This window comes from Callionymus lyra, chromosome 9 (assembly GCF_982586985.1).
Source record: "Callionymus lyra chromosome 9, fCalLyr1.hap1.1, whole genome shotgun sequence".
NCBI classification, from domain to species: Eukaryota; Metazoa; Chordata; class Actinopteri; order Syngnathiformes; family Callionymidae; genus Callionymus; species Callionymus lyra.
The window spans coordinates 25810131-25837604 of NC_141826.1; the positions used below are offsets into that span (position 1 = coordinate 25810131).

General features: G+C 39.6%; 2 protein-coding genes across 4 annotated transcripts; one reads left to right on the forward strand and one right to left on the reverse strand.

Moving 5' to 3' along the window:
* Positions 1-1361: 1361 nt before the first annotated feature.
* Positions 1362-10881, reverse strand: foxo4 (forkhead box O4). Its single transcript, XM_087799129.1, has 3 exons — positions 8988-10881; positions 4301-5680; positions 1362-3613 (listed from the first exon to the last, which is right to left on the reverse strand). The coding sequence occupies exons 1-2, from the start codon at positions 9426-9428 to the stop codon at positions 4310-4312; spliced, it is 1812 nt and encodes a 603-aa protein (XP_087655255.1). The 5' UTR covers positions 9429-10881; the 3' UTR covers positions 1362-3613; positions 4301-4309.
* A 5967-nt stretch (positions 10882-16848) lies between these two features.
* Positions 16849-26249, forward strand: ubl3b (ubiquitin-like 3b). Of its 3 annotated transcripts, none has more exons than XR_015712800.1 (7): positions 16849-17006; positions 17432-17539; positions 20538-20646; positions 21782-21868; positions 23419-23496; positions 25102-25960; positions 26018-26249. XR_015712800.1 is itself a non-coding variant. In XM_087798566.1 (6 exons), exons 2-6 carry the CDS (start codon positions 17513-17515, stop codon positions 25152-25154), a joined length of 354 nt encoding a protein of 117 aa, XP_087654692.1. In that variant the 5' UTR covers positions 16849-17006; positions 17432-17512; the 3' UTR covers positions 25155-26249. The 3 variants fall into 3 exon arrangements, 1 of the variants encoding a protein (XP_087654692.1); XR_015712799.1 differs by having other exon boundaries at positions 25102-25941; positions 25980-26249; XM_087798566.1 differs by having other exon boundaries at positions 25102-26249.
* The last annotated feature ends 1225 nt before the right edge of the window (positions 26250-27474 follow it).

Consider the following 27474-nt stretch of genomic DNA (forward strand, 5'->3'; position numbering starts at 1 on the left):
ATCATGGGTAAATAAATACATCATGAATACATTAATAAATTATGAATACATAAATTAATCATGAACAAATGAATCATTGATTAATGAATCATGGGTAAATAAATACATCATGAATACATGAATCAATTATGAATACATAAATTAATCATGAACAAATGAATCATGAACAAATGAATCATTGATTAATGAATCATGGGTAAATAAATACATCATGAATACATGAATCAATTATGAATAAATGAATCATGAACAAATGAATCATTGATTAATGAATCATGGGTAAATAAATAAATAATGAATACATTAATAAATTATGAATACATAAATGAATCATGAATAAATGAATCATGAACAAATGAATCATTGATTAATGAATCATGGGTAAATAAATAAATCATGAATACATTAATAAATTATGAATACATAAATGAATCATGAACAAATGAATCATTGATTAATGAATCATGGGTAAATAAATACATCATGAATACATGAATCAATTATGAATAAATGAATCATGAACAAATGAATCATTGATTAATGAATCATGGGTAAATAAATAAATAATGAATACATTAATAAATTATGAATACATAAATGAATCATGAACAATTGAATCATTGATTAATGAATCATGGGTAAATAAATAAATCATGAATACATTAATAAATTATGAATAAATAAATGAATCATGAACAAATGAATCATGAACAAATGAATCATGAACAAATGAATCATTGATTAATGAATCATGGGTAAATAAATACATCATGAATACATGAATCAATTATGAATAAATGAATCATGAACGAATGAATCATTGATTAATGAATCATGGGTAAATAAATAAATTATGAATACATTAATAAATTATGAATACATAAATGAATCATGAACAAATGAATCATTGATTAATGAATCATGGGTAAATAAATACATCATGAATACATGAATCAATTATGAATAAATTAATCATGAACAAATGAATCATTGATTAATGAATCATAGGTAAATAAATAAATCATGAATACATTAATAAATTATGAATACATACATGAATCATGAACAAATGAATCATTGATTAATGAATCATGGGTAAATAAATACATCATGAATACATGAATCAATTATGAATAAATGAATCATGAACAAATGAATCATGATACATAAATAAATCATGAATACATGAATCCATTTTGAACAAATGACTCATGATAAATAAATGAATCATGAACAAATTAATCATGAACAACTGAATCATGAATAAATGAATCATGAATAAATTAACCATGAATAAATGAATCATGAATCAAGGGTAAATCAATGAGTGACTGATGAATGAATGAATAAAAGAGTCGACGCAGCTCAAACAGTTTATTCAATTTATTCTTCTGGACTGAGTCACTTTACAAGATGTGAAGAAAAAAACACGAGTGAAGGAAAGAAACACAAACACGATCTGATCATAAAACGTTGGCACAGTTTGAACGACGTCAACACTGTCGGAGGAACTCGTGACAAACTAGTGGATCAAATACAAAACAAACTCAAAAGGGATTAAAAGCAAAGTTTCCCGCCTTTTAAGGCAGCGACAGTAAACGAGCCAATCAGCACCGAGTGAAGACGACGATTAAGTGACTGTTGTTGGGGTTTAAGAGCCGCGTTAGCTCACATGCTAAGCTAGCATTGCTAACGCATTAGCCGAGATGCTAACGCCCTTGAAATCATTTCTTTTTCATTCACCCGATCGTAATATTTTGGTGGTCATAATGTTATCGCTGATTAGTCGATTTATCCTTAAACTATATATTTATATATATATGAAAACACGTTGATCTTCCACCGTCGAGCCGCGCGTCGTTCGCCGAAGATGGAAAACCACGCGCTCGAAAAAAGAAAACTAGCACCATCAAGAAAAACGAAAGATCTAGAAAAACTACAGTGAAAGGATGCGTTGAACGGCCGGGTTTTGGTTGATGAGCAAACGTTAAATAAAAACACGAAGCTAGTGTTTGGTAGCATCTACACAAAGATCTTCTATCGAGGGAGTTTTTTTTAGAGACGCTCGCGTCCAGAGCTTTTGTAACAGAAAGGTGTGAAATAAATATTTTCCTCCTGGAGTCGTTGGATTCTTCAGCGCGAGCCTGAGGTACCGGGTCTTGAGATGAACCGGGTCTTGAGATGAAGCACAGAAGCCGCTCAAGTATCGCGGGTCGGCGCCGACACACCGGCGCCCTAAATGCCATGCCAATATTAGTGTTCCTTTGGTTACAAAAACAACTCTACATGCATCTTTACAAAAATAAAAGTATAGAAAATCACCTTTAAAATGATCTGAAAAAGTTTCCTCCGATGTAAAAAAAAAAAAATTAGTCATATTAATATTTTGCCTTCTCTGGTCTATATTAAAACTATAAGAAATATATTCTTTGTACTTTCGTCCTCTATAGAATCATCGTTAAATATCTTCAAGATTCTCCTTCGTCTCTCGAAGAATCTGCATAGTCGTGAGGAACTTGTGCAACGAGGAGAGGATGAAATGCTGGAACCTCCGTCAAGTGCTGGAGGAGACAGACGGACGAGGACGGTTTGTCCCACGGTCCTTGAATGCCCCTCGATCAACATTTCTTCATGTCGTCAGTTCAATGGTTCGAGTCTCTCGAGTCTCTGGCAGTGAGACACACCTGTGGTACCGTCTGGAGCTGGAGGAGGAGTGAGGAGGTGGTGGAGGAGGAGGAGGAGGAGGAGGAGGAAGAGTGAGGAGGAGGAGGAAGAGGAGGAGGAAGAGGAGGAGGAGGAAGAGTGAGGAGGAGGAGGAGCAGGAGGAGGGAGGAGGAGGAGAGGAGGAGGAGAGGAGCTGGAGGAGGAGGAGAGGAGCTGGAGGAGAGGAGGAGGAGGAGGAGGAGTGAGGAGGAGGGGAGGAGGAGGAGGAGGAGGAGGAGTGAGGAGGAGAGGAGGAGGAGGAGGAGTGAGGAGGAGGAGGAGAGGAGGAGGAGGAAGAGATGGAGGAGGGGAGGAGGGGGAGGAGGAGGAGAAGTAGGAGGAGGTGGAGGAGAGCAGTAGAGGAGGAGGAGGAGATTGAGGTGGAGGAGAGGAGGGGGTGTAGAAGGAGAGAAGGTGAATAGGAGGTGGAAGTGGAGAGGATGAGGAGCAGGGCGAGGAGGAGGAGGAGGGAGTGGGGGAGGAGGAGGACCAGAAGCAGAAGGAAGATAAGGAGGAGGAGGGGAGGGAGGAGGAGGAGGAGGATGAGTGGAGGACCAGGACCATGAGGAAGAGGAAGAGGAGGAGGAGGTAGAGAAGGAGTGGAGGAGAGGAGGTGAATAGGAGGAGGAGGACCAGGAGGAAGAGGAGGAGGTGGAGTTGGAGAGTAGGAGGAAGAGGAGGAGGAGGACGAGGAGGAAGAGGTAGAGAAGGAGAGGAGGAGAGGAGGTGAATAGGAGGTGGAGTTGGAGAGGAGGAGGAGGAGGAGGAGGAGGAGTGAGGGAGGAGGAGAGGAGCTGAGTCTCCTCCGGGTGCTCGGCATGTCTTGGCACGTGACATGTTTGAGGTTTTCGTCTTTGAGAGTCTGAGTTTCAACAGAGGAATGATCCGGAGACGCTCGACCTTCAACGTCCTGTCAATCAAAGAAGTGACAGTTAGAGACGAGATGCTGTGGTTGTTGCCGTGGCAACATTCACTCATTATTTACGTTGAAACCTTGAATTCTTTTATTTAAATGTTTTTTTAAGCATTTAATTATTTGGATTAATTAGATTCAATAACTTCCATATTAAAAGGTTGAATAAGTCATTTATATTTTTTAAATATAATATTGAAACACTATAATAACAACATTTTTATATTGACTTTAAAACACTACAAATTAAAAAATATTGAGTTTATAAAAAATATATTTGAATGATTTTATAAGAATATCAAAGTTTATGTGAATAAAAACTTTAGACGAGATGTTGTTGTTGTTGTGTCTCTGATCAAGAACCCTGACGGTTGAGATGCTGGGTCGCAGCCTACTCCCATCAGCGTCTGTTATACAAGTGAGTCTTAAAACTAGTCAAATTAATAAATAACAAATAAATAAAGTTATGAAAAACATATTCAACCTTTTAACAAAAACAAATATTGAATTAAATAAAACAAATTCAACCTATAAATATAGAAATTATTGTTTAACATTAACATTAAATGTTTAACATTTAAATAAATGATTAAAATGATTTCCATAAACAACAGTTAAATATTCTGATGATCTATAAATATCTTCCTTCTCGGTGTGAGATTCTCCAGATAAAACCCGACGTACCTGCTGAGATTAGCTCGGCACCCAGGTGTGGGCCGAGCCCTGGCTGGCCGGGCCCGGGTACCCCTGACCTCCGTGCAGGATGGGGTCAAAGTTGAAGTCGGTGCTGTCCGCATCCATGAGGTCACTGTTGATGATGTAGTCCACGTCACAGTCCAGGTTCTCCGTGAACATGTCGATGTCCAGGTCGGTGGGCAGCCGGTCCTGGCTGCTGGGGGTCCAGGACGGGGGCGCGAACTGGGCCATGCTCTGCAGCGAGAGGGCCGGGAGGGGGGGGCCGTGGTGGGGGGGCTGCAGGGGGGCGTGCTGGGCCTTCATGTGCGGGGGGTCCTGGCTCATCCCCGACAGGATCATGCCCAGGCCCATCTGAGAGAGGTGCTGGTGGTGCTGCGCCCTCTGCTGGTGGTGCAGGTGCGGGGTCTGCATCGGGGGCTGCAGGGCCACCGCGGCGCTGGACTCCAGACCCTTGCTCAGGAGACACGCGCTGGGTTTGGGCCTCATCCCCATCAGGCCTCCCGGGGTCTGCATGAGCGGGTCCACCTGACCCATCAGCACATCCGTGGGCGGGGGGGAGTCGGAGGTCAGGAGGGCCTCCAGGCTCGAAGGCACGTGGGCGCCGTAGTGGCCGACCCGGGACCCGGCGCCGGGCATGGGGTTGAAGAGCGAGTTGCTGAAGGTCGTCGGCTCTTTGCTCGGACCGCACGGAATCCCCTGCGGGGGGGTCTGCTGCTGGAGCTGGTGGAAGGAGGTGAAGCTGGACCCGCGGGGCAGCAGGGTGGACGCCGAGGGCAGCGGGGTGGGCGGCGCCGGGGGGGCGGTGCTGGGACTGGCCGCTCCCCCCGTCATGAGAGTGAGCCCGTCGATGAGGTCCAGCTCCTCCATGAGGGTCTCTGTGAGGGTGGGGGTCAGGCTGCTGGAGGTGTAGCGGCCCAGGAGCCCGTCCTCGGGCAGGTTGTCGTCGTCCTCCTGACCCGGGGCGATGGGCGACAGGCGCCCGCTGAGGGTGCTGGCGTTGGAGCTGGTGCGAGGTCGGAAGGTCAGCCACATGTCGCTGTCGTCCAGGGAGCCCCGGGAGGACGGGCTGCTGCTGGCCCACTTGGGGAACTGCTGCGAGGAGTTGGGACTCTCGGCGCCGCCGGACCCGGTGCCGCCGCCCTCGCCCGCCCCGGACCCCGCCGCCCCCGCCTGCTTCTTGGTCTGCTTGGCCCTCATGCGGCTCTTCAGCAGTTTGCTGCTGTTGTCCATGGAGGCGGCGCGGCGCCGGGGAGCCTTGCCCGTCTTCCCCCCCTCCGGGTTCAGCATCCACCAGGAGCTCTTGCCCGTGGACTCGTTGTGGACCCGCAGGAACTTGTTGTGGAGTGACAGGTTGTGCCGGATGGAGTTCTTGATGGAGAAACGGAGAAGAAGATCAGAACTGAACTTTGATTGACAGATCAGAAGATTCAGATCTTTAACACTTTTCATATCTTGCACTGATGAACTGTTGACGGCTGTCAATCAAACTGAGAGTGACGTCATCAGAACGACATCATCTTATTTCTTAATGTTTCTTAAATTAAGTTTATGGAAAATTCACACAATAATACATTAAATATCAATCCTGTCAAGATCATGAAAACCTAGATATTTAAATAATTTTATTTCATTATTAATTTGTATTAGTTTACTCGAATGTATTTTTAATAATTTTATTGCATTTATTAATCTAATTTAAGATTGTTGATGTATTTATAATGATTTCATTCAATCGACTCTAAACTGTGTTTTGATAACTTATTACTGACGTTTGTATATTTAAACATTTTAAATAAATAAAACAATCTTAGCCATCATTCTTATTTTTGTTTATTTAAATTAATGAAATAAATTTAATTTTAATTTTAATCTCCTAAACACATATAAATCTTTCTTTATTTTATGAATATTTAAGGTTTCTCGAATTTTCTCGCCACAAGTGCCAATCAAGATCTGAGTGACATCATCAGTTGACAGGTGACATCATCAGTTGTCAGGTGAAATCATCAGTTAACAGGTGACATCATCAGTTAACAGGTGACATCATCAGTTGACAGGTGACATCATCAGTTGTCAGGTGACATCATCAGTTGACAGGTGACATCACCAGTTGACAAGTGACATCATCAGTTGACAGGTGACATCATCAGTTGACAGGTGACATCATCAGTTGTCAGGTGAAATCATCAGTTAACAGGTGACATCATCAGTTAACAGGTGACATCATCAGTTGACAGGTGACATCATCAGTTGTCAGGTGACATCATCAGTTGACAGGTGACATCACCAGTTGACAAGTGACATCATCAGTTGACAGGTGACATCATCAGTTGACAGGTGACATCATCAGTTGTCAGGTGACATCATCAGTTGACAGGTGACATCACCAGTTGACAGGTGACATCATCAGTTGTCAGGTGACATCATCAGTTGACAGGTGACATCATCAGTTGTCAGGTGACATCATCAGTTGACAGGTGACATCATCAGTTGTCAGGTGACATCATCAGTTGACAGGTGACATCATCAGTTAACAGGTGACATCATCAGTTGTCAGGTGACATCATCAGTTGTCAGGTGACATCATCAGTTAACAGGTGACATCATCAGTTGTCAGGTGACATCATCAGTTGACAGGTGACATCATCAGTTGACAGGTGACATCATCAGTTGTCAGGTGACATCATCAGTTGACAGGTGACATCATCAGTTAACAGGTGACATCATCAGTTGTCAGGTGACATCATCAGTTGACAGGTGACATCATCAGTTGTCAGGTGACATCATCAGTTGACAGGTGACATCATCAGTTGTCAGGTGACATCATCAGTTAACAGGTGACATCATCAGTTGACAGGTGACATCATCAGTTGTCAGGTGACATCATCAGTTGACAGGTGACATCATCAGTTGTCAGGTGACATCATCAGTTGACAGGTGACATCATCAGTTAACAGGTGACATCATCAGTTGACAGGTGACATCATCAGTTGTCAGGTGACATCATCAGTTGACAGGTGACATCATCAGTTAACAGGTGACATCATCAGTTGACAGGTGACATCATCAGTTAACAGGTGACATCATCAGTTGTTAGGTGACATCATCAGTTGTCAGGTGACATCATCAGTTAACAGGTGACATCATCAGTTGTCAGGTGACATCATCAGTTGACAGGTGACATCATCAGTTGTCAGGTGACATCATCAGTTGACAGGTGACATCATCAGTTGTCAGGTGACATCATCAGTTAACAGGTGACATCATCAGTTGTCAGGTGACATCATCAGTTGACAGGTGACATCATCAGTTGTCAGGTGACATCATCAGTTGTCAGGTGACATCATCAGTTGACAGGTGACATCATCAGTTGTCAGGTGACATCATCAGTTGACAGGTGACATCATCAGTTGTCAGGTGACATCATCAGTTGACAGGTGACATCATCAGTTGTCAGGTGACATCATCAGTTGACAGGTGACATCATCAGTTGTCAGGTGACATCATCAGTTGACAGGTGACATCATCAGTTAACAGGTGACATCATCAGTTAACAGGTGACATCATCAGTTGTCAGGTGACATCATCAGTTGACAGGTGACATCATCAGTTGACAGGTGACATCATCAGTTGTCAGGTGACATCATCAGTTGTCAGGTGACATCATCAGTTGTCAGGTGACATCATCAGTTGACAAGTGACATCATCAGTTAACAGGTGACATCATCAGTTGACAGGTGACATCATCAGTTGACAGGTGACATCATCAGTTGTCAGGTGACATCATCAGTTGTCAGGTGACATCATCAGTTGTCAGGTGACATCACCAGTTGACAAGTGACATCATCAGTTAACAGGTGACATCATCAGTTGTCAGGTGACATCATCAGTTGTCAGGTAAGTGTCAAAATTGACATTATAATAAATGTAAAATATCATATATTTTTAGATATAACTGGTGTTTGTATAAATTGACATTTAGTTTTCTTTATTTAACAACATATTTACTTCATTAAACTGAGTTACAGCAACAATATACACACAATCTATGACGGGAAAAAAGATGGATTTTGTTCTACTTTAAATATGACTCGGATTGTATCTTTCTGAAAAATGTAATTAAATTGACAAAAAATAAGATACGTCTGTGTGAACATTGTTAAAAAAAAACAAGAAAAAAAAACAATATTTAATTTAAATTAATTCAAATAAATGTCATATTTATTAGATTTAAATCGTCTGGTTAGTGAAAATATTTACATAGATTTCATTTAAAATAAGTAAAACAGTATAAACAATCTTCGACATAATACCTGATTTTTGTTTATTTATTTAAAAATTAGAAAATGTTCCCATGTGTCAATCAAGATCACAGTGACATCATGAGTTGTCGTGTGACGTCATCATCTCAGAACATCCAAGATCGGTTTGAATTCACGACAAAATAAATGTAAAGTATCATCTATCATACAAATATCATATATATATATGTGTTTATTTACTAACACCAAACAAACTTTAAATTTATGAAAAATAAAACAAATAAAACTTGTTCCACATAATTAGATTGTTAAAAAAGTAGAATTTAAATCCATTTAAAAAACTTCTAACTAGTGTCTGATGTCGTTAAAGGTCAAAGGTTCCCGGAGTGACAGGTGTCAATCATGCGTCTCACCTTCCATCCCGCGGAGCTGTTGCTGTCCCCCTTGTCCCGGAAGTAGGGCACGGTCTTCACCATCCACTCGTAGATCTGGGCCAGGGTCAGCCTCTTCTCGGGGGAGTTCTCTATGGCCTGACTGATCAGGTCCGCGTAGCTCTGGTTCCCCCACGCGTTGCGGCGGGAGGAGCCCTTCCTCGGGGCCGCTCCAGGGGCCCCTCCGGCGGGGCCTCCCTCCCCCGCCGCCCCCGCAGCCTTCTCCGGCTCGCAGGAGACCTGCTGCGGCTCGGGCTTGTCCTCGTCGGCGGGCGGGGTCCCGGCGGCGGACTCGGTTCCGTCCGCGCCCTCGGGCTTCACGGCCGAGATGTCGGGGCGCGGGAGCGGCCACGTGCACGAGCGCGGTCTGCTCTGCGGCTCGAAGTCCGGGTCGATCTGGGGCAGCAGGGACGCGTCCTCCATGATGAAGACCCGGGACCGGCGACCACCCTCGGGACCGCGCGAGCGTCAACAACAACAACAAGCAGGCGCGGGTGTCAACAGAGGAGGGACGTAATAATCTGGACACTCCACTGGACTAATCCTCAGATTGCAGATTAGGGAACCCAAATAATCTCCTTAATAGAACCTTCATCCACCTCGTGACTCCAGAGAAGCTTCCTTTGTTCGAATCAAAGTGAAGAACAAGCGACTAAACATCTGGATCCAAGGAAGTTCACAAGAAATTCCGCAACTTTCCCGGCGGTTAAATAACTATTAAAAAATGTATAAACCGATATGATCGGAACTTTTCACAATATTTAAGTAACGCTGAGTTTAAAAACAAACTAAAAACGTGTTTAAATTAATTTGAAAACTTGAGGTTTGAATGTCAACACGCAGGGATTAAGTCCAGTACGAAGACGCTCCAGGGAGACTCAGTCCGGGTCCACTTGTAAACACCGTGGAGTCTGGTACCTCAAACGTTACAGTTCCGAACGTATATGAACTATTTAAAATATGTTGAAGAGAAACTGAAAATGTACCTTCAGAAAGTTTTCGGCTGTTAAATTAAGAAAAAGTTTTTAAAAAAACACAAAAGGTAAAATCCCAAGGATGATGTTTGAAGAACCGATCCCGGAGCCAGAGTTCAGGTCGGAAGAACCGATCCAGGAGCCGGATTCAGGTCGGAAGAACCGATCCAGGAACAAAAGTTCAGGTCTGAAGTACCGATCCCGGAGTAGGAGTTCAGGACTAAAGAACCGATCCAGGAGCAAAAGTTCAGGTCTGAAGAACCGATCCAGGAGCAAAAGTTCAGGTCTGGAGAACCGATCCCGGAGCCAGAGTTCAGGTCTGAAGAACCGATCCAGGAGCCAGAGTTCAGGTCTGAAGAACCGATCCCGGAGCCAGGGTTCAGGTCTGAAGAACCGATCCAGGAGCAGGAGTTCAGGTCTGAAGAACCGATCCAGGAGCAGGAGTTCAGGTCTGCACGATCCGCCACATTGCGGCGAGGCGCGTGTCACCATCTGCCATGTTCACTCGCCGCACACGATGCTCCGAAAAGCGGCTCGTTAAAAAAAACCCAAAACAGCCCCGATCCTCGACCCCAGACACCCGAGGAGCTTTCTCGTGATATCGGAGAGAATCCCAGGCGGTTATTTGCAGAGATCGGCTCGGCCTGGAGGAATGTCTGCCTCGCTCCACACTTTGAAAACAAGCGTTAGCCGCCGATGCTACTCCGGAGTTTTCAATTCGCCGACAAAGTCCACCAAACCCGCCGATAACGTCCTTTGGGGTCTCGATCCGGACCAGAAAACACTTTGAAGTAACTTCCCGTCGTCTTCTCGCTGTCGAATCCAAGTCCAGCCGCGGATTTTGGACTAGTTCGGGTTTGTTTTGTTTTGACTCGAGGCGAAGACTCCCTTCTGACGTCTGTTTACCACTGGCAGGCGGCGCGCTCTGCGCATGCGCGCGCGATGCACGCCGGGAAACGGAGTCCCTCGTGTCGTGAGCTTGTAAACAGCCGCGGCCCAGAAAACTGCGAGTACCTTTGAATAGTACATTATGTAAGAGGTTACTAGCGTTTATACACCCGCGGGTCACCAGAGCCAATTACTGACGAGTGGAGCAGACTTGAAGCTGCCTCAGAATAGAAGGTTGAAGGTGCGAGTCCAGAAGGTTCTGCTCAACATATCCTTTACATACATATATAAATACTATGGATGAGGCTGGACTAGTTCAGGCTCCACTTCAGCTCAACTATAGACGTATTTCGTGTTTGTTTAACATACTTTATTTCATAGTTTAGCAGTGAAAAAGTTTTGTTTTTAAACAAAAGAGTTATGTTTAGAGTTTATTTTCTATGAGTGTAATGAAATTATTACATATTTATTAAAAATATAAATTCCTTTCTAATATGTATAAACGGTAATACAATAAAAAATGAAAAGCATCATCACCACGTGTTTATTTTATTTATTTTTAATATTTTCTTTTAAAAAAAATAAGGAGTGACAAGTTGAAAACTAAGATAATTTAATTTCTTATAAATTTGATTTGTTTTTGTTTTTGAATAAATGTTATTAATTAATAAATATTTATTTAAAAATATATCATTTAGTTAAATGAAATGTGTGTTTTAAGAAGGTTCTACAATAAAAGTATTTGAAAAAGGTTATAATGCATAACAATTAACATTACATTTTTATGGTTAAGGTGGTTTATTTTAATACAATTATTAAAAACTTGAAAAAATCTAAAAAGTCTGTTAAAAAAAGTGATAATTCATTTTAAGGGGTTTATTCTTTATAAACCGAATATTAAAAACATTTAAAATATATTGAAATGGAAAAACAATTAGTTAAAATGTAAAGAAAATACTAAAATATAAAAATATATCGACTGTAAATATATAAATATTGTGTTACATGCAATAATGACCCAGAAACACACATGAACAACATATGTTTGTTTTCTTATATTCCAGCAGCAGAACCACTGCAGGATCCTGACATGTCAGTAAACCTTGAGGCTTCAGTAAAAGTAGGTCAAACTAGTTCTTCTGTTGTTACCGTCTCTAGTGCAGTGAACACACTTCTGGTGAAATACTCTCTTAAGTTAAAGTAGTTTCTCTACAACTTGGATACATTAAATATTTTTTAAAACCTCATATATATGTTCTACATTTTATTTTATTTTTTAAAATTATTATTCTATTCATAATTGTTTTTCCTTTTGTTTTTGAAATATATGTACTGTATGTTTAATCTAACATGTGTTTATGTTAACACTTGTGTTATCTCAGGGTCAAGGTGACCCACAAGCCTGAAAACAAATGCGTTTGTGGTATCCCTTGTGTTGTCTCTGGGTCAAGGTGACCCAAAGGCCTGAAAACAAATGTGTTTGTGGTATTCCTTGTGTTGCCTCTGGGTCAAGGTTACCCACAGGCCTGGAAACAAATATGTTTGTGGTATCCCTTGTGTTGTTTCTGGGTCAATGTTACCCACAAGCCTGAAAACAAATGTGTTTGTGGTATCCCTTGTGTTATCTCTGGGTCAAGGTGACCCACAGGCCTGAAAACAAATGTGTTTGTGGTATCCCTTGTGTTGTCTCTGGGTCAAGGTGACCCACAAGCCTGAAAACAAATGTGTTTGTGGTATCCCTTGTGTTGTCTCTGGGTCAAGGTGACCCACAAGCCTGAAAACAAATGTGTTTGTGGTATCCCTTGTGTTGTCTCTGGGTCAAGGTGACCCAAAGGCCTGAAAACAAATGTGTTTGTGGTATCCCTTGTGTTATCTCTGGGTCAAGGTGACCCACAAGCCTGAAAACAAATGTGTTTGTGGTATCCCTTGTGTTATCTCTGGGTCAATGTTACCCACAGGCCTGAAAACAAACGTGTCTTTGGTATCCCTTGTGTTGTCTCTGGTTCAAGGTGACCCACAGGCCTAAAAACAAATGTGTTTGTGGTATCCCTTGTGTTGTCTCTGGGTCAAGGTGAACGACCTCCCTATTACATAAATACATGACCCTGAGATAACACGAGAGTTCATATAAAGTGAAGAAATAAAGGATTATTTTGACTCTTCATATGACAGAGCGTTTCATACTTTGTCAGTTAAAAGTAATAGTTTAATTTGCAAAGTATGAGTTAATATAACCAAATTATTATCAAGGAATCAAACTAGTATATTTTGTTTATTATGTGTAACGTGAACTTCTGTTTCAAAGGCCACTCATGCTGGCGTTTGTGTAGATAACCCAGTTATTCCCGCGCCAGAGAGACGTCATCTTTTCACACATTTCAATGTTTGTCACCGTCGTCCGCATTCCAGGTGATAACGAGAAAAAAGGTTGGAGGAGGATGATGATGATGAGGATGATGATGATGATGATGATGATGATGATGATGAAGATGATGAGGATGATGATGATGATGATGATGATGATGATGATGATGATGATGAGGATGATGATGATGATGATGATGATGATGATGATGATGATGATGAGGATGATGATGATGATGATGATGATGATGATGATGATGATGATGAGGATGATGATGATGATGATGATGATGATGAAGATGATGATGATGATGATGATGATGAGGATGATGATGATGGTGATGATGATGATGATGATGATGGTGATGATGATGATGATGATGATGATGATGATGAGGATGATGAGGATGATGAGGATGATGAGGATGATGATGAGGATGATGATGATGATGATGATGATGATGATGAAGATGATGATGATGAGGATGATGATGATGATGATGATGATGATGATGATGAGGATGATGATGATGATGATGGTGATGATGATGATGATGATGATGATGATGATGATGATGATGAGGATGATGATGATGATCATGATGATGATGATGAGGATGATGATGATGATGATGAAGATGATGAGGATGAAGATGACCATGATGGGGAGAAAAACGATGATGATGAGGATGAGGATGAGGATGAGGATGAGGATGATGATGATGATGATGATGATGATGATGAGGATGATGATGATGATGATGATGAGGATGATGAGGATGATGATGAGGATGATGATGAAGATGATGATGATGAGGATGATGATGATGATGATGATGATGATGATGATAAGGATGATGATGAGGATGATGATGAAGATGATGATGAGGATGATGATGATGAGGATGATGATGATGATGATGATGATGATGAGGATGATGATGATGATGATGAGGATGATGATGATGATGATGATGATGATGATGATGAGGATGAGGATGATGATGATGATGATGAGGATGATGATGATGATGATGATGAGGATGAGGATGATGATGATGATGATGATGATGATGAGGATGATGATGATGAGGATGATGATGATGATGATGATGATGATGATGATGATGATGATGATGATGATGATGATGATGATGATGATGATGATGATGATGATGATAATGAGAGGGTTTTTAAAACCTACATGGACGAGGAAACTCACAAGACGTTCAGCTGATCTGAAAAAATACATCTTGATAAGTTATCACGTAGTTGGGAGACATGCAGAGTCTAAATATTATGTAGCATAATAGCTTTTAAACACACAAGTCAGTGTTTGTCTATAGAATAACTTCAGGGCAAATATGTACCTAAAGAAAGTTGCGTAAAGGTTGGTGTCCTGAGTTCACTCGACTCTACGCTGCTGGTGAAGCAGCTAATCACTGACAAGCCAATAACACAAACCAAAACAAAGGCTATTCGTGGACGCTGACATCCTTATGACCTAAAATATCTCACTGTAAGGTTGAGATCAAATACCAATGAAGTTAAAATAGATACTGGAATATGGTTCACTTTATTTGATTTTGCAGTTATATTTTTTTATTAAAATATTGGTAATTTACTGCGATTTATTTTCGAGAGTTTCTTTCATCCGCCCTCAGTGAATGTTCTATGACTGTATTTGTTTGAAATATGTTTAATAATAAAGATTTTCTTTTTATAAAATTGGATAAAAGTCAAATCCCGCCACCGTTGTTTCCAGGTAAATTGAAATCAAAGCCCTCTAATCCAATTGACCTTTGCCCTCTGGGTGACATGGTGTAGATCTGTGGACAGATTGTTTATCTGAGGCTGGCATGAACCCAGAAGCTTCTGTCATTTCCTTTTCACTGGCTTAAGCCCGACTGCCCGGAACCCTGAGCACCTGATGAGGGCTTGAATGACTTTCATATATATTTATAGATATTATGACTTTTATGTCCAAAGAGAAGCACCTTATATTGAATATTATCTTCTAAAATAGCACAAAAGTATGATTATTATTATATTTATCTATTAAATACGTTCACTGATAAACAACATTATTTGTTAAAATTATTATTTCTAATTATTAAAAATGTAAAGGTTTTAACTGAATATTTTCAATGCAGAGAAATTAAGTTTAATCTCATGGCTTAGCTTCGACAAAAGATCTTATATTCGTCATAAAACGAACTAGAAATGTTTAAAAGATATATATTTCCAAAAATAAAGAATATTAAAAGGTTGTTGTTTTTAAACATTTAATTATTTACTTAATAATTAAATTGGATCATTTGGTAAGTTAAAGGTTGAATAAGGTTTTCCTTTAATTGTTGCATTTAATATTTCTAAAAATATTGTTGTTGTTCTTTCACAGTTTGAGTTTAATTTGATTTTGTAATTGAAAAATAAATTTTCTAAATTCATTATTTTTAAATTGGTAGCCTTTTAATTTCAATATAAAAATGTGTCACCAGACAAACTTTCAGCCAATCATGTGACGATCATGTGACGTAGAAGCATCAATGCATCCAGTAGCTCGGTGCTCGTTTATTAATGTCTGGTGACACTATTATACCAACATTTATATAATGAATTTTATAAATTAATAAATATATTAAATATAAATTGTCTTTAACCCTTTCAATACAGATATTCTTGATTTAAATGATTCAAAACATAATTAAATGCTTAATAAAAACAACAACATCAATAATGAAGTTTCCAAAATTGAATATTTTGATGATTTACTTTCCTTTTAAAAGTTTTCTTTCTTTAAAGTAATGTGTTTATTCCTCTTTGGGCTGTTTTTCATGTAAACAATCCTCCAGCGCTCAGTTAAAACTGTATAATTACATATGTTTATACATTAATATTGACAAATATAACGTTTTACTCTTGAATCCACGCGTGTCAAGTGAAGTTTGAGAAGTTGCAAAAGTCATGGTCAACATGTTTGTTGGTTTCATAGTCGCTCACTCCAGACTGTTCTCCCGCCAACTAAAGCTTTCCTTCTCTGGGCCCCTTTTCACCGGGCCTGACAAAATTCTTATTATTCATCATTTGACAACTGGACTCACTCCTGTCACACTTGTTCTGCTGCCAGTCATCAAATCTCTCTCAAAAATACAAACTGTTTCATGACTATTAGGAGAATATATTCAAATAACAGAAGGAATGATTTCAAAGCATTGTTTGAAGTCAATCTTTTTATACTAATTGTTATTATCTTGAACACTTTTTTATTTTTATTTTGTGCCTAAAAAGTTGCTCATGTGTTTCTTCTGAAAACAACCATTTAAGTGTTGTTTTATACGGCTGGCCATATTTTACTTACAAAAACATATATATAACATCAACATAACTGCAGTTATTATTAAAAAAGTATGTTCAAAATGCCCAAAATGGATGATTATTATTACTGACATGGTTTATGTTGTCATATCAAAAATACAGCTGCCTGTTAATGTTATATATATTATAGCGATCATCCTTCAAACAAGTTATAAATGTTTGTTTTTAACCTATAAATGATTTGTAGTTTACCGGGGATGGACTCCATTACCCAGAAGTCGCGGTTCTTATGTTCTGTGTTTACAATCAGCTGACATCCGGCGTCTTTCCGTCCATTAGCCTCCGAGTCTCACTCTCCACCAAATCCAGCTGCACTCGATCTTTTCTCCATGAAACGACATTCGTAGCGACTGTCGTTCCGAACTGAAGGCCGATAGAAGACAACCGTCAGATGCAGGTGAGCAGGAGCGGACGAAACCGTCTCTTCCGCATCTTTACGACCAGTTAGCCGCAGCTAGCCTTCCTTAGCCGTGTGGCTAAAGCTAACGCTAGCACTTTTCTGCATTATCTCGGTTCGGATCCAGTGTCGAATATAGTTCGATGTGTGGCTCGTTTGGACTTTGAATCTCTGAGCAGTCGCGCAAAATAAAACAATTTAATCTCAGTAGATGTGCGTGTTGACTGTGTTTCAGTGGAGAGTGATAAAAAAAATACGCTAGCTATTGTAGCTACTGCTAAAACCTGCTCGCAGGTAACATTTACTGAGAATATAAACGACAGGATGTTGGTTGTGAACGTGTGTTATTAACCTGGAGTATGATTTCTGCCTCAGGGATGTGATGCCATGATGAATAAATGCTTATAACCGTGTGTTTTTGTCAGGGCTGTCGCCCCCTCTCTAGCTGCTGAAGCTCCTCAGTCTCATCTCAGCTCCTCATCCTCGGCCTTCTTTCCACCTGAGCCATGAGCAGTCAGAGGGATCTCGATGTGGTGAGTTGACACTCAGAACAAGCCACTCGTGTGATGTCACATTAGAAGTGTGGATTAAAGTCTGACCGTACAGATGGGCTCAAATATGTTTGGCTATTATTCAATTGACATAAAGGTGAATAAGATCAATCATTTGAATCCATGCAAACAACCAGAATGGGTTTCATGAATAACTTAGTGGCAGGGTTCCCCCTTGATCACTAAAAAGTCTTGAAAGGCATCCAAATACCGATTCTGTAAATAAGCCCTCGCTTGGCATTAAAATGTGAACTTTTGTGATTATATGTCAATTTCATATCTCAAAATATTTGATACTATTTCTTTTTTAAAGTCATTTACAGATTGTCGCGCGATCACAGTAGCAGAACTAACAAAAGCATAGAATGAAGATGTCCAGATGCACTTTTACCAGGTGACCAGTACGAGGCACTTTTAGGAAACTTTAGAATTAAGTAAACAACATGTTTGCTTTATGTTAAAATGAACATTTGAGATAAATCGTCCCTAAATCTTTGGTGTTTTTTTGTTTTTTTCATTTTTGTATATTGTGAAGTGGGTCATAAATTGAATATCAAAGGCAATATACGGTCGTGAATGGACTTGAGTTGTAGGAACCTTGAGTTCGTCTATCGGTTCATCTGTTAGGTACTTGGAGTAGAACAGCTATTCTGATTTAACACACGTCTACTGTTACCTTAGTCAGCTTTGAATCTGTGGCATTTGTCACCTGTTCACTCGTATCTAGACAATCAATAAATACACTTGGTGGATATTCTTCTCGTTGAGACAAAAATCGACTGTTACTACTCAGAGATGATGATGATGGTAATGATGATGATGGTGATGATGATGTTGTTTGGATTGTGTTTTAACTTGGAACTAATAGTTGAGAAGAAACAAAGTTTTTTGCTTCATCTCATGGTTCCACGACACCTTTCCTGTTGTCCCGCTGCTGGTGTTACTGAAACTTCTTCAAGTTCTAGTAATGGACGGGTTTGAGGGTGGTCGTAATGGTGTGAAAAGGGTGGGGTTCGTGGATTAGCCCAATGCCCATAAACACTTAGCTGAGACAGTGACTGCTGGTCCTGTGAGCGCCATCTGTCTAATCTCTGTTAAAACGTTGCCCTACTTTCCTTTCAAGGTTTAGACGCCAATTGATTGTACCCTTGTTCTGAGGCCTCTCACCCCCCCGACCCCCGACCCCCCCATCCAACCTAGTCACAGTGTTGGATTGGAGACCCATAAACACTGGGTCAAGATCAAAAAGCACATTTTTGTCATAAAAACTCATTTTGTTGTTCAAATTTCTGTTGATGTTTATTGTTCGGTTCTTAAATGATTGAACTTATTTCGATTGTTTCGACTTGTTCAGGTTCTTTTCTCTTCAATCTTTTCTTGAAAGAACATGTAGTAAAAGGATACACAATGTTCCTGATGTTTCCATGTGTTGTTGATCTACGAATGATCTCGATCTATAAGTTGGTGATCGTCGTCACAAGTCACTCCACCCAGCGTCGGAATGATGCCTCGTTTGATTGGACGACCACGTGATTGTTTTGTTTTTCACGTACAGGAGTGTTGCCACGGGTGAACGGGCAGATTTAGCTTTGTTTTCATTTTTCTGGGGGGGATAAAGGGAGGGGGACCAGCCTTGATGATGATGACATGGGTATGTGACCCCCACATGGAGGTGATTGGGTTCAGAGGGGGGAAGGGACGGGAACACAGTGGAGGATTGTATTTGTAAACAGATCAGAGGCTCGTCCCACCCTGACGTCACACCCCAGGGTAGCGTCTCTTTGTTCTGCTCTCTTAGTCGTGTCGCCGAGAAAGTTAAGTTCAATATATATCTGTGAAAATACTTGTGCCGCAAATACAGCTGGATTCTGTTGTACGTTCAGAATATAAACTGTCAAACAACCACCAATACTTTAGATTATAAAGCAATTTACAAGTTATAATTGTTTTTTATTAAACGTTGTCGAACAAGCCAAACCTTTTTAGAACGACCCGTAAAAACAAAATTAAACAAGTGTTTCCGCCGCTACAGATTATTCATAAATATTGTGGCAGTTTGTACCTGTTTAAGTACAAATACACTGTAATAATTATTCATTAAATCGGCTTGAAGTAAATAAATGAATCTGTTATGGTAGTTGTTAGTTAATTGTACATTTATAATCTATTGTGATTAAATAAAAAGTTAAAACAACCATGTCCTAGAAAGAAAGAAAATGTTATTTGTTCTTTAAAATGATATTGAACTTCACTAGTGGGATTTTAAATATAATATTTGCAGTTTTACATCCATCATTGAAAGGAATGAAAAGGTTCTAAGCCCTCGAATTAGTTCCAGTCTTCCCTGAAAGCATGAATATTTCAGTTCTACTGCAGTTTAAATGGTGGTTAAGTGTTGAAACTCCTCATCGGGTAGATTTGTTGCTCGTATGAAACGACACTCTGAGCCAAATAAACATAGTAAGATTTGTTATTGGTCTTATTTAGATCCCAAATAAATGCATCTAAAAATGATCTCCCACTTTAATCTTGTTCAACCTTTTTATCCACTTTTCAAAACGATGTGAACATGTTCCCGGGAAGCCCCTCTTCTTCTGGAGACCCCCACATACTCTGAAGGTTCCCCCTCACAGCTACGCACTGGCCATGTAAATTTAATAACGTGGCCCAGAGCTGTCTGGGACACCTGGGGTTATCGCATTAGTCCAACAGCCCGTAGAAGAGCTTGCGGCACTCAGCAACTAAAGCGCCAGAACCCCCCCCCCCTCGGCCCCACCCTGCTCTGCTGGACTCTCTAGCAACAGGGGCTCAGTTCGGCGTGGGCCCGGGGTGAACGAAGACCCTTCACAAAGCGTGGATCTCCGCCGTGGAGAAATCTAATTAGAGTGGAATGCCGGCGCGTCGCCTCATGCCTGCGGAGGTTAGCGGACGAGACTCTGACTCGGATGAACAAAGCGTTCTCTTGTGCTTGATGTCACAGGTGCACCTCCGCCTCATCCTGGTCAGCGGGAAAACACAAGACTTCACTTTCTCCCCCAACGACTCGGCCACGGACATCGCCAAGCATGTGTTCGACAACTGGCCCGCAGGTACGTTCTCCTGCTCTTTTGTTTGCCTTCACGCGTTCAACCTGTTTTCACCGAGAACGACCACGTGCTGCAGCTCCTGGTGCTCGTCCTGTTCTCTCCAGAATACACCTTTGTGTTCGCACCACCTGCGTTTACCTGGGTGGAGCTCTCACCTGATTGGTCGTTCTTCGTAGGCATATTCCTGGAATACAACAAGTATCCACTAAATGTTTTTAACTATTGAGCGTCATTGACATTTATTAAGTAAGTAAGTCATTTTATTTATATAGAGCTTTCCAGACCAGGGTCACAAAGCGATTAAACAATCAAAACAATACTCAATAAAGTATATATTTTAAAGATCAAGATAAAACTGATAACACAACAGGAGTTCCAGAAAATCAAGGAAAAGCCTGAACAAATAAAAACGTCTTAAGATGTTTCTTAAAGGGGACCCCAACCTTTCTGTCAGAGCAGACCCTTTTAATGTCGGGAATATCGTCACAGATCCCACATTCGGATAAAAACGCTGAACATGAAAGCGTAAGATCTCTAGACTGGTTTTACTGCGACATCCTGGTCCAAATGAGTTTGATTTTCACTCATTTTCACTACATTTTAGATTTATTAATTCAGTAAAATGGACTAAAACCAGTGTCTTGATGTGTCAAGAGTCACAGACCGATGTCACCTCAGAGAAAATATGATATTTTATCAAAATCAAAACTTGTTCTGACGGTAATAATGAACAGAACCAGAACTACATACATGTTCTCTTGTTGTGTTGCCGCTGATCTAAAGCCCTCGAGTGTAAAACATGTCCTTGTTTACGTCACTTTTTCTCAAGTTTAATATCAAGAGCGTTTGTGTAGCTAAAGACACACACACTCCAGGCCAAATACGGAGACGGTTAAATGTTTGCCAAACAGGTGTGAGTCTCTGCTGGCGCTGACACTCGCAGCATGTTAATGGATGTTAGGATCTTGAGCAAGTGAGGACATCAGAACCGCTCGTCATAAAACCTGTCAATCATGTCAGGACTGGAATAGATTGTTTTCGTCTCGATAATCGTTACAGTACAAACTGTTTCCTCTTGAAGTTGAAGATACATTTTTATTGTTTTGGTTTCTGACTCTTGGGTTTGTGTCACTGACAGGATGGGAGGAGGAACAAGTCAGCAGCTCCAACATACTGCGCCTCATCTTCCAGGGTCGCTTCCTGCACGGCAACGTGACCCTCGGAGGTAAGAAGGTCATCGGCGGAGGACCATCGTCTCACTTGCTTTCATTCCTACAAAAAAACTCTCATAAATAAGTGAAAATATCCCTGGAAGAGGCGAAAGATCACATGATATTTCTATAGAAAGCTGGAAATATTTCGTTTTGTTCCTGCATTTTTCTTTGTTCCCACCCATTGTTGATCATAAACTTTTTTTTAATGCACTATATTATTTAAAATAAACAATTTTGCAGTGAAAAATCTAATTAAAATGATTGGGACAAACATCAACAGTTTTTCTGGTGGTTGAAGGACAAGAGTTTTGATGTTAAATAGTGATTATAATACACGTGTGTCGTCTTAAATACATGTAAATACATGTTAATCATGTAAACACAAGGACATGGTTCAGTACATCATCAGTGAATGTGTCACTTACATCTTACTTAACACAACAGTTGCTCATTTTAAACCTATATATTCAATAAATCCCAAAATATTGGGTTGTTAGCTTCGTTTAAAGATATAGTTTTGTTGTGATCTCGGATCTTAAATGTGTTGAAACCACATGATTATATAACTTGTCAATGTCCAGTGGTTTATGGTTGACTGAATAAAACGACGGGTCAATGATTGAGCAGGAGTCGTACTACAGAACATCTGAGTAAATAAAGATGTTTGTCTGAGCTCATAACAAAACGGTGACATGTTTAATAAAAACTGTTGCCTGATCAACTCTTGGTCAACTCTTGTCTCATCTCTTAAAGGTCCAGGAGGGAAACGATGCGTATTAAACTTTGACTAATCTTCATAAAGATGTTTTGAACATTCATCGGGAAGGTTTTAAAAAAAGGTTCATAAAGTAAAAGCAGGTGAAACAGGAAGTCGATCTCAGTAAAACATCTTGGACAACTACATAAATAAGTTACATTTAAATGTATATTTTTTAGATCATCAGAAAGAAGGTCTCCAGTCACAGCGACTCTTGTTCTCCGAGTTAAAACTAACCAAACACCAGTTAAACCGGTCATTTCCTCCGAGTCAGACTGAAGGTCATGTTAATCCTGTCGGGAGAAGCTTCTTGAGAAGAACATTCACCTCCGTCCAGCTGTCAATCAATGTCTTGATGCTGAGGTTTAGTGTTCATGTCGACAAATGTTTCTGTTTTCATGTGTCTGTGAAGGAACGACACGAGCAATAATGCGTGGATTATCTTTGATATAACCAATGAAAATGGATTCTCAGGGTCTTCAAATTAGATGAAAAACGAAGTTCTCTTGTCGACCAGAGCAATAAGAAGATTGTTGATGAAATAAACCAGTAACTCGTCGTACGAGAGGAAAATAACAATAAGATATAGACTCTGCGAGGGAAACACAACAAAGTTGTAAATGTTTCGACGGCAATAACTGGACTATTGACCTTCCATTCGACCTTGTTTGTCTGTTTCTCATGAACATCGTGTCCCGGATCATTTATGGTGTCGTCAGTGGTCAACCCTCTGAGGTCAGAGGTCAAAGTTGAAGCGTTGGTTCTGTTTCAAACACTTTTCTTCTTCTCTCTTGTGCTGAAAAGCTCTCAAGCTGCCTCCCGGCCGGACGACCGTCATGCACCTGGTGGCCAGAGAGACGCTTCCAGAGCCCAACTCTCACGGTGAGAACCACCACCTCAGACTTGTTCTTCCTCGTGGAGCTTTGTCTCATTATGTCTTATTCAAGAAATGCTTTCTGTCTTAACTATGACCGTGATGGTCCACACGTTTGTGACCTCGGCTCCAGAATATGTCTATAGAAGTTCATCAGTGTCGTCAGAATGTTGAACGTTGAAACTATGACTTATTTGATTGAAATGGTTTATTATGCATTTATTTATTTTTTAAATTATGTAATTAATTTTTCTGTGCATTAAAAGGTTGAAATTATTATTTTTTAATAGTATAATTCAATGTTTTGTTCATTAAAAGGTTGAAATCCTTTTTTTGAATAATTGAAAAAAAAAGAGATAATATTTAAAAACTTATGCATTTCTATATTTTACACGTAAAGTTTGCTATTGTTTACCAATAACTGTTTAAAACTTTAAAAGTGAAAAAGTCACCAGATAAACACAGTTGTTGATGAACTGGTGAATCACATGAATGAACGAATGAATGAATACTTTATTTCAAACATGTGAACAAGTTAAAAAAGAAAGAAAAACCTTTATTAGTTAGAAAAGGAGTTTGGAGAAGCATTAGTGTATTAATGTGTATATATTGAATTATAAAGACCAGAAATCAATATAGAATTTAGAAAATGTATTTTTTAATTATTGAGGTTTAAATATCAAACTCTATGTGTAAAAATAAATAAATAATAATAATAATTTTTAATAATTGAATTCAATTTTTAAAATAAAAACGGAACACATTAAATCTTCCAAAATTACAATTATTTAAAAATGTGATGCTTAAAAAAAGACTTCAATAAAAATGTGATTCAATTTTCTTTTGACACAAATATTCTTCAATAGAAACTAGACGTTAAATAAACTTTTATAAACGTGTTGAACTGAAAGTTTTATTTTCTAAAGATACTCTTTTAAAACTACAGACGTCAAATAAACTTTATAAACGTGTTGAACTGAAAGTTTTATTTTCTAAAGATACTCTTTTAAAACTACAGACGTCAAATAAACTTTATAAACGTGTTGAACTGAAAGTTTTATTTTCTAAAGATACTCTTTTAAAACTACAGACGTCAAATAAACTTTATAAACGTGTTGAACTGAAAGTTTTATTTTCTAAAGCTACTCTTTTAAAACTACAGACGTCAAATAAACTTTATAAACATGTTGAACTGAAAGTTTTATTTTCTAAAGCTACTCTTTTAAAACTACAGACGTCAAATAAACTTTATAAACGTGTTGAACTGAAAGTTTTATTTTCTAAAGATACTCTTTTAAAACTACAGACGTCAAATAAACTTTATAAACGTGTTGAACTGAAAGTTTTATTTTCTAAAGCTACTCTTTTAAAACTACAGACGTCAAATAAACTTTATAAACATGTTGAACTGAAAGTTTTATTTTCTAAAAGTACTCTTTTAAAACTACAGACGTTAAATAAACTTTATAAACGTGTTGAACTGAAAGTTTTATTTTCTAAAGCTACACTTTTAAAACTACAGACGTCAAATAAACTTTATAAAAGTGTTGAACCGAAAGTTTTATTTTCTAAAGATACTCTTTTAAAACTTTGCTCGTGTTTTCTCTTCTCAGGTCAGAGAAACAGAGAAAAAACCACAGAAAGCAACTGCTGCCTCCTGTTGTAAAGACCAACACACACACCGCACACACACACACACACTACACAAACACAAATCTACACACACACACACACATCTACACACACACACCTGCAGTTTCACCTGCGTTGGTCGAACTCTTCTTTGTGCCAACAACGTAGTTGACATTTTTGATCCGAGGAAGTAAACGATTAAACGCCTTTTTTCCCTCTCGGACCTTCTCGTCCTGCCGGTCGTCATGGAGACGCCGGTCTCACCCGCCGGTCGTCATGGAAACACCAGTCTCACCAAGCTCTTCGTCGGACGTCCCCCACGATGTCTCACCCGCAGACGAGTCACATGAATAGTGTTAACTCCTCCTCACCGCACTTAGTGTTTCTTCTTCGACTCCATCATGGACCGTCGCACACCTGTAGTCGTGTGTGTGTGTGTGCGCGTGTGTGTGTGTGTGTGCGTGTGTGTGTGTGTGTGTGTGTGTGTGTGTGTGTGTCGAGAGGGGGGGGCGTAGAATGAGGGGGGGCGGTCTCACCCACAGGGAAGCTTATGTGCCATCAGGTGCTGAGTCAGCGCTTGGACTCGTGGGCCAGTAACAGAAACAAGGAAAACAAGGACTGGAATCACAAGCTTCTCCTCCACGGATGGAGGGATGAAAAAAAAAAAGAGGAATATTCGGGTGCTGATGCTGTCTTTACTTGTTTGCCTTTCATCAGTAATATCATTAATAATGACATTTAATATGGATTTCTATCTTGTGCATAGGTATTTGTTGACGTTGTGCGGGTGTGTGTGTCCGAGGTTGTGCGACGATAACGAGGTTGTGCGACGATAACGAGGTTGTGCGACGATCACGAGGTTGTGCGACGATCACGAGGTTGTGCGACGATAGCGAGGTCGACTTGATGAGGGCATGTGGTGTAAAGAAAAAAAACAAAAAAGAAAAGAAAAACTTCAAGGACGTTTCTTTAGAAACTTTTTGATTCCTTCCATCGAGTGCTTTGGTTTGTGTTCTTGTCCATCAGTGTCACTGCTATGAAGTTAAGAATGAATTAATGTACAAACTAAAATGCAATGTGTTCTATATATAAAAGCTTGTATCATAAATTAATAAATCTTTAAATAAGGCGTGTGTTGATGATTCTTCACTCGACAATATTTCTATCTATGTTTAATGTATTTATGTATTTATTACACCATCAAAAAATACATTTAAAAAAAACAACATGCATTTATTTTCAAGTCAATTCTGTGTTGTGTGGGTTTACTCCGGACACTCCGGTTTCCTCCCACAGTCCAAAAACATACAGAGGTTGATTGAGAACTTGGGGGAAATTGTCCGTAGTTATGAGTGTGTGTGTGAATGGTTGTCTGTCTTTGTGTGTCCTGAGACAGACTGGCGTCCTGTCCAGGGTGTCCCCTGCCTCTCGCCCTATGAAACTGGGATAAAGTGGTAGAGAGTTTATTAATTAATAAAATGGTGTTGGAATGCAAAAGGTATAGTTGAGTATTTTTTTAAATGCAGTAAAACAACTTCTTTAGTATTTTGTTTTCAGCGATATTATGTGTCTTCTCGTCCTATAAGTTATTTATTTAGTTGTTTATTCCAAACTTGCTTTATTTTTTTCAGGGAAATGAAGTTTGGAAGACATTTTTCTTTATTAAATTAAAAAAAACGAACTTTTGAAGATAAATCTCTTTCATTGAAGCAACTTTTGAATTATTTGAAATATAAATATAAACATTTTTTACCCAGAATTTGCCCCCAAAACAAAAACATATTTTAATCAAAGAAAACTTTCAATTTACATTTATAAACGCTTCTTTTTCTTTTTATATTGTTGGTTTTTTTTGAAGTCACAATATTATATCATTCAAACATTTGAATTGAAAATGTCTTTTTGATTGAAGCATCTTTATGTTGATTTAAATATAGTATATTTTATTGAAACTCGTTATTTTAGTGAAGTAACTTCTTGTTAAGAATCGTTTTTTCGACCTTCTTATAGTTCGGACTCAATGTTTACACTTTTTCAAGGTGAACGTTTTGAAACTTTCCTCTTATAACGTTTAAAAAATATACATAAATGTATTCCTTCGATAAGATTTTACATGCAGTTCTCCTCCTCGACCACTAGATGTCAGCGTTTCCACTTCAAACGCCCAGAGGGACCGGACACGCGCATCTTCACGTGAACTCTCCAGACTCGTGTCTCCTCGCACTTTTCCGCCACAGTTTGGCAGAAGTCGAAGGAAAAAGTTCAACTTCCACCTCAGACCTGCTGTTGATTCAGAAGCTTCTCCTCAGACTTTCCAAACATGACGTCAGCGAGCGTTTCCTACGTGTTCCCAT

Coding starts and splice junctions, on each gene's coding strand:
- ubl3b (XM_087798566.1), top strand. CDS start 17,513: ATGAGCAGTCAGAGGGATCTCGATGTG. Junction 21,869..23,418: donor CGGCAACGTGACCCTCGGAG/GTAAGAAGGTCA, acceptor TGTGCTGAAAAG/CTCTCAAGCTGCCTCCCGGC. Junction 23,497..25,101: donor TCCAGAGCCCAACTCTCACG/GTGAGAACCACC, acceptor TTCTCTTCTCAG/GTCAGAGAAACAGAGAAAAA.
- foxo4 (XM_087799129.1), bottom strand. CDS start 9,428: ATGGAGGACGCGTCCCTGCTGCCCCAGATCGACCCGGACTTCGAGCCG. Junction 5,681..8,987: donor ACAGCTCCGCGGGATGGAAG/GTGAGACGCATG, acceptor TTCTCCATCAAG/AACTCCATCCGGCACAACCT.